Source organism: Pelodiscus sinensis, chromosome 28 (assembly GCF_052426305.1).
Source record: "Pelodiscus sinensis isolate ZL-2025 chromosome 28, ASM5242630v1, whole genome shotgun sequence".
NCBI lineage: Eukaryota > Metazoa > Chordata > Testudines > Trionychidae > Pelodiscus > Pelodiscus sinensis.
In genome coordinates, this window is record NC_143079.1 from 8,281,587 (window position 1) to 8,295,411 (window position 13,825).

Genomic DNA, 13,825 nt, shown 5'->3' on the forward strand with positions numbered 1-13,825 from the left:
GTGGACGCTTAGGTCCCATTGAACTCGTGGGGATTTAAGTAAGTGCCTTGAGTTGAGCACACGCTTAAGTTCTGTGCTGCATTTGTCCCAGTGTTCTGCCGCTTAGTGGCATGAGAGACTGACTTGCTTAAAGCTACAGTGACAGGGGCCCTGAGACGAGAACGAATGAATCGTGTGTATCACGTTTTGGGCTGTTTTTCAACATGCCTGTCGCTTCAGGGCTTCAGTGCGTGTTCTCACGCATTCCGTTCTCTGGCAGGTCAGCAGCTACAGAGGGCAGGGGAGAGGGTGCCGTTGTGGGGGGCTCCAGCTCTTTTGGGGCTCCGGGATTCTGGGCGGACTTGAGAGCACAAGGCCTTAACCCCTCCCCTCCCCCCCGACATACCCTGGCATTGATCCCACAGGGTGAGTTGGGGAGCTGCCACCTAATCTCCCCCTCCAGCCATAGCGACGCACGCAGCCTGATTCTCATCGCCCTGCCTGGCAGGCGCATCCGAGCAGCAGGAAATGAGTCATTGAATGACTTATCTCTGCTCTCCTGCTTTGGGCAGGGGGCTGGACTCAGTGACCCCCTGATGTCTCTGCCAGCCCCATGATTCTATGATTCCCACCAGCCGTGGGGCCCACCTAGGAAGGTGCAGGGCTGGAGGGGCAGTGGTACTTGGCACCAATTGCCCATTCTGGCAGCAGAATCAGAGCAGGAAGCCCCTCGGAATCCTTTGTTTGGCGTGGCTCCTCCCCAGGTTTTGGGTCGAGGCCCAGCCTGGCGCTCGGAGGTGCTAGAACTCCAGGGCAGGGTAGTGGGAGATTCTCAACCTTGCGTTCAAAAAGAGTCGGCGGGGGATTTCTCCATCTCCTCTTCGTTTCCGTGCAGGAGGAGATCAGCCCCTTGCAGAACGCCATCGAAACCATGGAGCTAACCAACGAGCGAATCAGCAACAGCGTCCAGCAGCACGCCTGGGACCGGAGCCTGCCTGTGCACCCCCTCTCCATGCTGCTGAACGGCATCGTGGACCCCGCCGTCATGGGGGGCTACACCAACTATGAAAAGGTCAGCTGGCCCCGTTTAGGGCTCAGCTCTCGTCCAGGGTGTTGACTTCACAATGGAAGGATGGTCTTGTGGGTAAAACAGTGAACCGGGCCTCTGGGTTCAATTCCTAGCCATTACACAGACCTAGTCACTCTCAGCCAGATGTTTAAAGGTATTTAGGTGCCTAACGGGACTTCCAAAAGCACCTATGCACCTCGCAGCCATCAGTGGGTGCGAAGTAGCATTTAAAAATCTGTCCCTCAGCTCTCTCAGTGCCTAGTGTAAGATGATGATGCTGTAATACTTCCCTTCTCTCTGGCTGGCCATTGTTCTGATCTGTTTCATTTTTAAGAACAATGGTAAGATCAAAACAGAGGAAGGATGGTCCAGTGGTTAAGGTGCTAGACTGGGAACTGAGAGAAATGGGCTCAGTTCCCTGGTCTGCCACAAATTTGGGCAAATCCTGTAACCATGCCTCAGTTCTCCATCTGTATAATGGGAACAACACCACTCCCCTACATTGCAGGATGCTGCGTGGCTAAATACACAAAAGATAAAACATAAACAACAACAAATGAGTTTCTAAGGTGCTGCAGGACAACAAAAAATGTAGATGGTATCATGAGCTTTTGTGGGCACAGCCCACTTCTTCAGATGAATAAAGCAGAAGGTCCAGAAGTACAAATAAAAAGCAGAAAGAGAGGGAAGGTGGGAGGGAAAGAAAAGAAAAAAAAATCTTGTCAATTAGCATGTCCATGCTAAGTGAAGCTAAATTGACACGATTTCTTTTCTTCTCTTGCCCTCCCCATCCCCCCTCTCTTTCTGCTTGTTGTTTGTACCTCTGGACCTCTTGCTCCATTCATCTGAAGAAGTGGGTTGTGCCCACGAAAGCTTATGATACTATCTACGTGTTTTGTTAGTCTCTAAGCTGCTGCAGGACCATTTGTATTTTTTAAGTTTTTCAGGTACAGAATCATACAGCTCCCCCTCTGAGGGTATGTCTACACTACCCCGCTAGTTCGAACTAGCAGGGTAATGTAGGCATACCGCACTTGCAAATGAAGCCCGGGATTTGAATTTCCCGGGCTTCATTTGCATAAGCGGGGAGCCGCCATTTTTAAAACCCCGCTGGTTCGAACCCCGTGCAGCGCGGCTACACGGGGCACGAACTAGGTAGTTCGAACTAGGAAGCTACCTAGCCGCGCTGCACGGGGTTCGAACCAGCGGGGTTTTAAAAATGGTGGCTCCCCGCTTATGCAAATGAAGCCCGGGAAATTCAAATCCCGGGCTTCATTTGCAAGTGCGGTATGCCTACATTACCCTCCTAGTTCGAACTAGGAGGGTAGTGTAGACATACCCTGAGAGTATTACCCCAAAGATCGTGAGGTGCTATGTTAATGGAGGCCAACAACGTGTGGGTGGTATAGATCTACTTTCAAAAAGTAGATTTACTCGGCTGTGGTTTGCAGGGCCATGAAAAACTTCATGCCATAATTAAGTCGGCCTAACTGTTGGTATAGACACAGCGAAGGTGGCAGAAAGATTTCTTTCATCAACTTAGCTACCACCTTCTGAAGAGCTGGGTTAGTTGTGTCAATGGGAAAACCTCTTCAGTCGACACAAAAAGTATCGACGCTGCAGCAATGTAGCCATAGCCGCGATGCTGAAGCACTTGTAGAGTTAGACCTAGCCTGTGCTAGAGAAAAGTAAATTGATTTGTGTGTCAGTTTTTAATAATGCAAAGTGATTCTAGGAAGACGGGCTGTTTTCTATAATCACTGTCTAGCTGTCTATATGTTTTGCCTTGATAGTGTTGACAGCAGAGAACAGTTGAATCCGAATGAAAACACAATCTGTCCCTTCACTGTTTGTGCTTTTTTTTGGCATATGTCTCCCTTCTTAATGAGGTTGTGCTGAAGACATTTATTCCCCCCGCCTCTAATTACGTTGCAGAGTCCTGAATAACACCATCGCTGGCACAAAGTGGGATAGTTGTTTTCATAGTTTCAGTGTGTGGGGCTAGAAACAGGTTTGATTTTTTACAATGTGTTGGGGTCCAACTAAATGAAGTACAAACATTAAAGGAACTTGGGTCACATTGAACCCCGGTGTAAATTCCCTTATTCCAGAGAGATTCCACACTCCTCCCAGGGATGAATTTGGTGAAGCATTTTCCCGTTAATGAATTAAAGTTGGCGTGACGTTTAGACTCGTGAAAATAGGAAAGCATTTGAAACAAGGAAACGCTAAGTATTTGTTACCACAGCTGGAAACACTCACAGCTGGTTCATGTTTTCCTACCTTGACTGAGGATCAGCTGAGAGAGAGTTTGGCTTTTGTGAGCAGCCTGAATCCTGAGCTTTCATTGTTTCGTTGTAGCTAGAAGCCAAAACATTTTCATTGTACCATGGGCGGCCTTTCTTCTAATAATAATTAAACTCTTCTCAGAAAAATACTTTGGGCCCAGCCCTGCGGTTTTTTGACAGGCTACCCAGCTGTTGACCTCAGTGAGAGGCCTTAAAGAACCTTACTCCATCAGCCCACAAACACCCAGGACATAGAAACCCTGTTTAAAAGCGGATGGAAAGCCAACTAATATTTTACCTAGAAAATGTTGTTAGAAATGACTTCTCCTATGAACCGGGATTGTGAAAGGCTTGAACGATAAAATGTCACAAAAACCGTAAATTGGTGGGGTTTTAGTCCTGTGTTAAGGATCCAAATCAGGAAACAACATAAGAACATGCTTAACTTTTAACATGTTCTTAGATCCCATTAGCTTCAGCGTCTGGTTAAAGCTTGAGTTAGAGGTGTTTACTGTCAGGGCCATCTTTAGTACAGGTTGGACCTCCCTTGTCCCGCACCCTCGGGACCTGACCACTCCTGGATGAGGGATTTTGCCGGACCAGGGGAAATCTGGCACCCTTGCTACGGACTCCCTGCAGCCCTGGGCCAGCCTCCTGGCTGACTCCCCCTTGCCGTTGTGGCATAGTGGGGGGGCTGTCTTCTCTGTCACTCGGGGTCCCCCTGCGCTGGGATGGGAGATTCTCACTGACTCTCCCAACTGTGTATTAACCCAGACACCCAGGCTCAGCCTCCCAGGGAGGGAGACAAAGGAAGGAGGGCGAAGACCAGCACCTGGCTGGGGGGGCAGGGCTGGAAGAGAGTTGAGTAGTTTCTGTCTGGAATCATGGAGGAAGCAATCTGAGCAAGGGGGCTGGGATTTAAGGGCCCAGGCTCCCCCATCTCAAGGGCGGCTGAGGCATCCTAGGCCTGCCCTGGAACCAGATCCCATCTGTGCTGTGCTGTATCCTGGAGGAGCAATAAACTCCCTCTGTTCTACTGCTGGAGTCTGTTCGTGCCACTACGGGGGTGCAGGAGGCGGGGGAACCCCGACGTGACGTCACAGCTATGCTGGACAACCCAGCTCTCTGCGCGCCAGGCTCCTGGCCTCACCAGGCAGCCCCGCTATGGCACACCGAGCTCCTGGCCCCACCAGGGGCAGCCCTGCCGTGGCATGCTGGGCTACCCAGATGCGGGGATACTGGCAGCTAGCTGTGGCGAGTCCAGCCACCTGCCCTCCACCAGGGCAATCTGGTCCTGGCACATCTGTGGTCCTGCCGGACAACGGATGTTGCCTGACCAGAGAGTCCTGGATTACAGAGGTTCAACCAGAACTATTACAGTGGTGCCCTTATGCCTGATGGCAGCCGGGCGGGGGGGATTTTTTAGAGGTGCAAGACACCAATTAAATATTTTTAAAGCATATTTTAAACTAAGGTTCTGTCGACTAACACAGTAAATTCAAAAAGTGAGAGGATGTACCTGGGTTGGCAAATGCCTCTTAAAAAGCTTCATTACCTCTCAACTGGCTCTTTCCCAGGTTCAATGACTGCTAATAGGCCTGGCAGGCTTTTTCATTTTAACTAGATCCTCTCCGGAGGAAGCAGAGCCACAGAACAGGGATAGGAAGAGGCAGGTGGGTGGACCTTATGACCCAGTAGTACCCCAAATTTTCAGGGGCCCTATGCAACTGGTATGCTGCCAAGGACGGCCCTGTTTGCTTTGTTATTGAGGTGCGGAATCTGTAATTGTTCTGGAGTATTTTGCCTTTTGGGCAGTGGTAGGTTCTGTGAATTAAGGTTATTCTGGACATTCATATGCCTAGGGGGGAGGAAAGGGGGAAAGTCTGACAGTTTTGTGCTAATGTTTTACCTTTTTATTTTTCCCACTGAAATTTTGAAAATCAAAAGGTCAACCAGATAGTTTGAGCTAGATCAGATTTCGATGGAGAAAAAAAATGTCAAAACACTTGAGGGGGGAAAATCTTTGGTTTTATCAAACTGTAAGAAAAATCTTAGCTCCTTTTTTTTAAAAAAAGAAAAGAAAATGATAGCAACTGTAATATCGGACCCCACTAGTTCAGAGACCTGAGAGTCTTACTGAAAGTATTTCAGTAAGGGCAAAGACTGCATTTTAAACTTGTTGGTCTGAAACAGATCATTGGTGTTCTTTAGGATAAAAGCAGCTAGCATGAAAATACAATATGTTTGTCTTCTGGTTTCCTTTTTCCTTTCAGGCCTTTTTCACAGAGAAGTATATCCAAGAACATCCTGAAGAACAAGATAAAATTGAACTACTTCAGCAATTAATTGCTTTACAGGTACTGTATTATATGTGTGAGAGATGGATGGTTGTTCCAAAATAAAAATATTGTGCAACACAAAGAAGAGAAGTGTTGTAAGAACACAGTTGCAATGCCACCCAAGACTCCCTTATTTTAAAAAGTACCATGAGATTGTCTAGTGGTGCAAAACACTGCAGTTGCATGATAACCCAGGCTAATCTCCTGTCCACCCCAGTGGAAGTGTAGCTTGGTTAGAACCACGTTGCTTGGCCCACGAACCCCTGTGCATCCAGTCCAGTCAACAGAGCACAGAATATAAATATTATAAATGATATACAAATCAATTGAAATGGGTCAGAGCTGAATTTTAAAACTACAGGTTGAACCTCTCTGGTCTGGGACCCTAGCCCGGCAATGCCTGTGGTCCAGGCAGGCCGAAGGTCCAGAGCGCAGTGGCTGGGTTTGGCAGCAGCCATGGGGGGTGCCAAATCAGGCGGTGGGCGGCCCCTGGGAGAAGAGGCCAGCAGCAGAAGGGCCAGAATGGACTGTCCCTGGTCCAGCAAACTCCCTCATTCAAGACTGGTCAGATTCTGAGAGTGTCAGACCAAGAAGGTCCAACCTGTAGATGAAAAATGATGAAGTATTCTTCCTAGAAAATGTTCTTCTTTCTTTTTCCTCTGAACAGGATTATAATGCTTTTCTGGAATATGCAGCACTCATTATACCAAAGAGTTGCTCATCACTTTTTCCCCTTTCTGTGATTGTCTCTCTTCTGGGCGCCACATTTCAAGAAAGATGTGGAGAAATTGGAAAGGGTACAGAGAAGAGCGACAAGAATGATTAAAGGTCTAGAGAACATGACCTATGAAGCCAGGCTTCATGAACTGGGCTTGTTTAGTTTGGAAAAAAGAAGATTAAGGGGGGACATGATAGCGGCTTTCAAATATCTAAAAGGGTGTCACAAGGAGGAAGGAGAAAATTTGTTCCTCTTGGTTTCTGAGGACAGGACAAGGAGTAATGGGCTTAAAGTGCAGCAGGGGAGGTTTAGATTGGACATTAGGAAAAAATTCCTAACTGTCAGGGTGGTCAAATATTGGAATAAATTGCCAAGGGAGGTGGTGGAATCTCCCTCTCTGGAGATATTTAAGAACAGGTTAGATAGACATCTGTCAGGGATGGTGTAGGTGGAGCTTGGTCCTGCCTTGAGGGCGGGAGGCTGGACTCGATGACCTCTTGAGGTCCCTTCCAGTCCTATGATTCTATGATTCTCTACCCCACTTTTTTTCGTAATTCTGGCTGTTAAAAAGTCACACACGCTGTCCTGCACAGTACTGTAACAATGACAATCAATAACGACATTGTAATGAAACCACGGCCGTAGATTATCAGCCTGTTCCCGTATATTTCCACGGAATGGAGCCCGGTTAAAGCCGCTTTACAGTTCTGTTGCTTTGGAGCTGGCGGACTCTCCCCACACTTTCCGTTCCCCCAGCTCTCTGCGTGCAATACAGTGTGAACATAAGCGGAGTGGAGGTGAAACGCCTTCCTGACCCCTGCAGCAGTCCGCTTGCACTCAGGAGCATGGGAGTTGATGCTTTACTTTTGTTTGTATTTTTTCTCTTTCATAGCAGGCTGGGTGTCATCGTATGTTGCTCCTTCTTTTAGATGCCTTTGCTGGCTGAGGGGATTAGGATTCACGGTGCGAAACTGACTGAGCAGCTAAAGCCTCTGCATGACAGGCTGACAACCTGCTTCAAGGAGCTGAAGATGAAAGTGGAGAAGCTCTACGGTGTGATAACTCTGGTAAACGTGGCTTGTTTGTTTAGTGCAGCATCTTAAAGAACCCTCCCCCCCCCCCCCCGCAAAACCACCTTTCTCTTGTGAATAGCATTTCCCAGCTCTTTATTTCATACTGTCTGCAGCCTCCCTCCCTGACAGAGAGAAAGCAGAGCAGATCGGGCTCCGTGGTATTACCCTACATCATGTCCTCCACGCTGAGGCGGCTGTCTATCACCTCTGTGACTTCCTCTGTGGTATCTACATCCTCCACCTCGTCTGACAGCACCTCCTCCAGGCCAGGATCTGACGGGTCAGTGACTGTCCCTTTGTGTATGGGGAGTGGGAATCTCTTTTGCTCTTGGAGGTTATTTTAATCTTGCCTCTGCAAGGGATGTGTCTCTGTAACGTCCTTTTGCTTTTAAAATGAAGTTTACTGTCACCAGCAAATAATAATCCTTAGTTCTTACAAAGCACTTTTTCTCAGATCCCAAAGAGCTTTAGGATGGAGAAACTGAGGCAGGGGTGACTTATCCAAAGTCACCCAGCAGAAGAGTTGGTAATTGAACCCACGTCGCCCGAGTCCCTGTCTAGCACCCCATCTACTATGCTGCCAAACCATGTGGATAATATGTTCTAGTGAAACCCGCAGCATTTCTGGTCTCCTAAGAGAATCACTGCACCCTAGCACAGTGGTTTTCAAGCTTTTTTCATCATGACCCAGATGACGGAAATTGTTGATGTCCACAACCGAACAGAACTTGACTAAAGTGTGGGTTCCGGAGTATGACTGAGGATGAGAGCTTCAGGTTTGGTGGGAAGGGGCCAGAGTTGGTGCTAAGGCAGCTTCCTGCCTCTCCTGGCACTGCAGACCCTACTGTGCCCAGTAGGGATGGAATAGTGTAATCAGTTAACATATACAAAAGCTGTAAGTTAATGCTATAGACTACAGGCAGTCCCCGGGTTACATGGATCTGACTTACATCGGATCCCTACTTACAAACGGGGTGAGGCAACCCCGCTCTAGCTGCTTCCCCCCAGCAGACCAGGGAGGCGCAAAGCTAGTGCCCCCCCAGCAGACCAGGGAGACGCGGAGCGGCTTTTCTCAGCAGACACCTCAGCTTGAGAATAAAGGACTGAGGGAAGTGAGGTGTGGGAGAATAAAACTGAGCTCTGGAGAAATGTTTGACTAGAGTTTCCCCTACAATATGTACCAGTTCTGACTTACATACAAATTCAACTTAAGAACAAACCTACAGTCCCTATCTTGTACATAACCCGGGGACTGCCTGTACATGCATTCCCCCTCCACCTGCCAGTAAATTTTTTAGCAGGCTGGCCAGCAACCCAGCTCGCACCAGGTCTGGGAACTACCCCTGTTGCAGCTCTGCATTTAAAGTGTATTAGGAGCTAGGTGGGCAGGCAGCCCAGCTCACTTCCAGCTCATACTGGTTCGGGGAGCTCAGACCCCACCCCACCCCACCCCCGGACAGGGGCTGTTGCCACCTCATGGTGCTGCCTCTGTACCAGAGGTAGAAGCACGGGGCGACAGGCAGCCGGTCCATGAGGGGAGCTGTTTTTTAAACTGGCTCCTTTGGTGGACCAGCTCCCGCCTGCCACCCTGCACTGCTGCCTCTGATACAGAGGCAGCAGCACAGAGTGACAGAGGGCTCCTCAGGAGTGGGGCTGGAGTGCACTGGCTGCTAGTCCTGCTCCAGGGACTATAGAATAGTCGAGTAACCAATAATAATTGATGAGGTTAATCGACTATTCAGTTAACTGATACTTAACATCCCTAGTGCCCAGAAGCAGCCGGCAGCAGGTTCTAGCTAATGAGAGTGCAGAGCTAGTGCTCAGGGCAGGGGCAGTGCATGAAGCCCTGTGTGCTTGTCAACCAGGCCTGTTGCTGGCCACTTCTGTGGTGCCAAGACAGGCAGGGAGTTGCCTTAGCCCTGCCCCACTGCTCACCTGATCCCCCGAAGCAACGAGATCCAGCGCCCGACATCCCACCTCCCAGCACTGGGTCACGACCCTGGGTCTGAAGACCACTGCCCTAGAAGACAGAGAGATAAATATCCTATGAGGTCACGTAGTTCAGTGGTTCCCAAATTGCGGCTTGCAGAGAGCTACATGGTTCAAATGGTGCCAACTCGGAAATGGTACGGAATGGAATTGCTGTCCTTCCCTGACGTTACTGTAGTTACCACAGGGCCGAGGTGACTTGTGACCGGTGACAGTCACCGGTGGCAAAAACACTCAGATCAGCGCCCTGTATTCATTGCATGACACTTCCTTCATTGCATAATCGGTGTCCTTTGGAAGCTATTTCAAAAGTGCCTGTCTAACTTACACGTACAAGTCCCTTTGAAAGCCTTGTGAGGCTATAACTCACTTTTGCGCACTACAGAGCCTCTGAGAGCCGTCTCACTAGAGGACTAATGCTTCTTCCTTTGTTTCGGTTGCTCGGCGTGGGCTGCAGATCCATTCTCGAGCCTCTCTTGGAGAGAAGGATGTCATCGGCTTCCAAGGCTGAAGAGCTGCCTGCCAAAGAAGACCCTGATAACCGGATTAACAAATTCAAGCGGAAGGATCGGAGTGTTAGCAAGTCTCAGGTGATTGTGGAGAAGGAGCCAGAAGCTGAACTGACTTCCAAAATGGTAAAAATAATAGTCATAGACATAACTTGCACAGTGTTGGTTTGGTTGTCATTAGGATCTTCACTAAACACTGGGAGGGGTTTGAATCCCAAAGGCCCTGGTCATCTGAGGCAAGGTCTACACTGGGGGAGAAATCAATGTAAGATACGCAACTCCGGCTACAAGAACTGCATCGCTGGAGTCGATGTACCTTACATCGATTTTCTGGGGCAAGATCTCCGAAGTGTATGGAATTGATGGGGGCACCCTCTGTGTTCGATTTAGAAGGTCCTTACTAGACCCACTAAATCAAACCCTGGAAGATCGATCTCCAAAGCATCGATTGTCCGGTAAGTATAGACAAGGCCTCAGTAATTGCGTGCCTTTTATTCGGAAAACGCTTGTCAGGAGCCACAGTGCAATTTGATTTAAAGTGGAAACTTGCTGCTCAAGGCGTAGATGTTCCAGCACCCTCGCCTCTCTGACACCTAGAACAGCTTCAAGCACTTAGCACCTTGCAGGATTGAGCCCTCGATATTCAAACAGGCAGCAGCTATCTAGCCACTTAGAGGGCCAGATCCTCAACAGATGTAAATCAGCAGGGCTCCATTGAAGTCAAATGTACAGTAGCTGAGGATCTGGCCTGAGATTTAGGAATTGAGAAGGAATGATCCATGGTCAAGACACTAGGGCTTTTGACAAAGCAAGCTGCTCCACTACAGATCTGTGACCTTGGGCAAGTCGCTTAGCACCTCAATATTAAAGGTGTTTGGGTGCCTTACTCCTATTAATTAGTGGAAATTAAGAGCCTTAAATACCTTAATAATTTGGCACCTCATTCTGCCTCAGTTTCCCATCTTGGTAATAAAGGTAACAGGACTTCCTATTTCACAGGGATTGTTGTGAGGATAAATACATTAACGACTATGAGGCATGCAGATATTATGGTAATGGGGGGAGGGGAGATAAATTCCAAAGGTAGGTAGATACATTTGACCATTGGAATGAACACTTCATGGCCTCAGAGCCTCTGGCTGTCCTGATCAGTCGTGAAGTGTCATGTAGAAACTGACCAGAACATGCTGAATTTTCAGCATCTGTGCCAAATTACAGTGATGATTTAGCTGTTGGAAGGAGCAATGTTTAACCATAAGGGTACATCTAGACGACAGGCTTTTGTCGACAGAGGCTTAATCAGCAGATACTGTCAACAAAGCCTCTGTCGAAAAAGAACGTCTAGACGACAGCCAGTTCTGTCGGCAAAGGAAGCCGCTTTTTTGACAGAGTCTAGATGCTCACTTTTGAAAAAGCAGTGTGGATGCAATGGCGCCTTTTTCCAACATAACTCTGTCGAGAAATGGCTTTATTCCTCGTAGAGTAATGTTTACCACCGTTGACAAAACTGCCACGTTCTGTCAACTTACTGTCGACAGAACTCGGCGGTAGTGTAGATGCAGGTATAGCTTTGTCGACAAAAGTCCACTTTTGTCGAGAAAACCCTGTAGTCTAGACACATCCTTAGGAACAGCGTAGGGGCAGACTCTCTGAAAGGAGCTGTCGAAGCCCCCAGCACCACAGAAAGTCGAGTGGGTTAAATAAGATAATAGTCTTTCTATCTAGATACTCCTCCAACCCCCATCTGTGCAGTATTTGAGCATCTTATAACCATTATTGAATATTCCTCTCTAGTATCCCTGTGAGGCAACACAGATATCATTTCCCCCATTTCATAGAAGGCCAACTGAGGCAAAAAGGCTGAAGTTTTCAAAGAAGACTAAGAGAATTAGGCACCCAACTCCCAATCTGGATGTCTAACGTCCTTAGGCTCCTTTGAAAGTCTTAGTCAGAGGCAAAGGGAGTTGACCAAGAACACGTCGGGAGTTTGTGGCATGGTCGAAATTGGATCTAATTCTCCCAAGTTCCAAACACCTTCAGCTAAACTCTCACTTCCTTCGCTGGAGAAAGAGAGATTGGTTCTGCAAAATGCAGACTCTTGTACTGAATAACTAACATTGTTTTTTCTGGTCCTGGTACCTATTACCTCAACTATTTTTCTTTGCCTTCTCTCAGTAGCTGCCCTTTGCAAAAGTGTCCATAGAATGGCTAGGTCAGATGCAACTGTTTTCCACCCTGCATTCTTTCCCTGCTATGAAAATCCTCTTCCTTCCTTAATGGATATAGTGAAATTTCTGTGAGCAATGCTACCCAATTAGTAAGATCCTCACTGTAAATTTGACCAGCAGTGGTAGCATCATAGTGCATAGAAGCTTCAGGGGGGTAGCCGAGTTAGTCTGTACAGGATAAACTTACAAAACAACAAATAGTCTGGTAGCACTTTAAAGACTAATAAAACATGTAGATGGTATCATGAGCTTTTGTGGGCACAGCCCACTTCTTCAGATAACCGGAGTGTTGGATGTCCAGAACTAAAATAAATAGGGCGGGGGTGGGGGGAGAAACAAGAAGAGGTAGTGGGTATAAAAATATCAAGGGGAAAGCTGAGCTGGAATGTAACAAGAAAAACAAATAGTCTACAAGCACCTATAGACTGGATAGTCAAAAGAGGCAGATAAGAACTATTAGTTGGCAATAGAGATGTTTTGGCTTGACAAAGCCCTTGCTGGGTTGATTTAGTTGGGCTGGACTCGATGACCTCCTGCTTCCAGCTTTATGATTCCAAGAGTACTAACAGCAGATATTACACAGACAAAGAATCATTGGCACCTTCAGTGTTTGGTAGGTTGATAATGTCCCAGCCATTGGTATCTTTATTTAATCTATTAGCATGGATGAACTTGGGAATGAATTGTAGTTCCAGTCCTTCCCTGTGTATTTGGCTTGTGGAATTGGTCTGTAACAAAGCAGCCACTTGAAGATCTGTTAATGAATGCCCTGGTAGATTGAAGTGTTCCCCCACAGGTGTTTGTATGTTCCCTTTACGGATATCTGATTTGTGTCCATTGATTCTCTCTTGTAGGGACTGTCCAGTTTGTCCAATATATATTGCAGAGGGGCATTGCTGGCATTTGATGGCATAGATTACATTCCTGGATGTGCAGTTAAATGAACCTCTGATTTGGTGGCTTATGTGGCTGGAAAATTCACCTTTTGACACTGCATAGCCACTCGGTGCTTGGTCTCTTCTGTTTCCCCTGAATGCTCCTAACTGTCCTGTACGTGGCTTCTCTGGAACATGCTGATGCCTTCCTGACAGGTCGAGTTGTATCAACATGTGCAGCCACCTTGCCGACTTCAAAAGGTTTTATTGACTCTGTTTTCCCTCAGAACGCATCCGGAAAAGTGCAGAGACCAAAGAGTCTTCCGTTAGGAGACGGAAAACTGACACTGCTTCAAAGCTCCTCACTCCAGCAGCCAACACCGCTCAGTCCGCCCCCAATCACACCGAAAACCCCAAGAACCCACAGTAAGTCCCATGACAGTGCAGCTTGCGTTCCGGACTGCATCCGTGGCAATAGAATGTACCATGTTTTAGCAGAGAGAGCCCTACAGCTAATGTCGGCTTCACACCAGGGAAGAAAATTGGGCGGGGAAGTTGATTAAAAGAGACGGTGACTTTTTCCATTCACCGTACGGACTTTGTGTGTTACCAAAGGGACTGAAGTAATCTCTGTTAATTGTATGTGACCTATTACATTGAAATTAAACTTCTTTCACATAGTTATTTTTAACCTACTGGGCCTGTTTTTTTTCATCCAGGTTTTTCAGTGAATGGCAGGAACTGATTCTATTAGTTCA

The 13,825-nt window shown here is 47.6% G+C and overlaps 1 protein-coding gene across 2 annotated transcripts in view; it reads left to right on the plus strand.

The window, feature by feature from the left end:
- Positions 1–13,825, plus strand: part of DOCK5 (dedicator of cytokinesis 5) — a 187,269-nt gene that overhangs the window by 156,367 nt on the left and 17,077 nt on the right. For both annotated transcript variants that reach the window (XM_075910678.2, XM_006114193.5), the window contains 6 exons: positions 875–1,051; positions 5,610–5,693; positions 7,323–7,460; positions 7,580–7,746; positions 9,913–10,090; positions 13,355–13,493. In XM_075910678.2, coding sequence (XP_075766793.1) covers positions 875–1,051; positions 5,610–5,693; positions 7,323–7,460; positions 7,580–7,746; positions 9,913–10,090; positions 13,355–13,493 — 883 coding nt within the window. The remainder of the gene's footprint in view (positions 1–874; positions 1,052–5,609; positions 5,694–7,322; positions 7,461–7,579; positions 7,747–9,912; positions 10,091–13,354; positions 13,494–13,825) is intronic.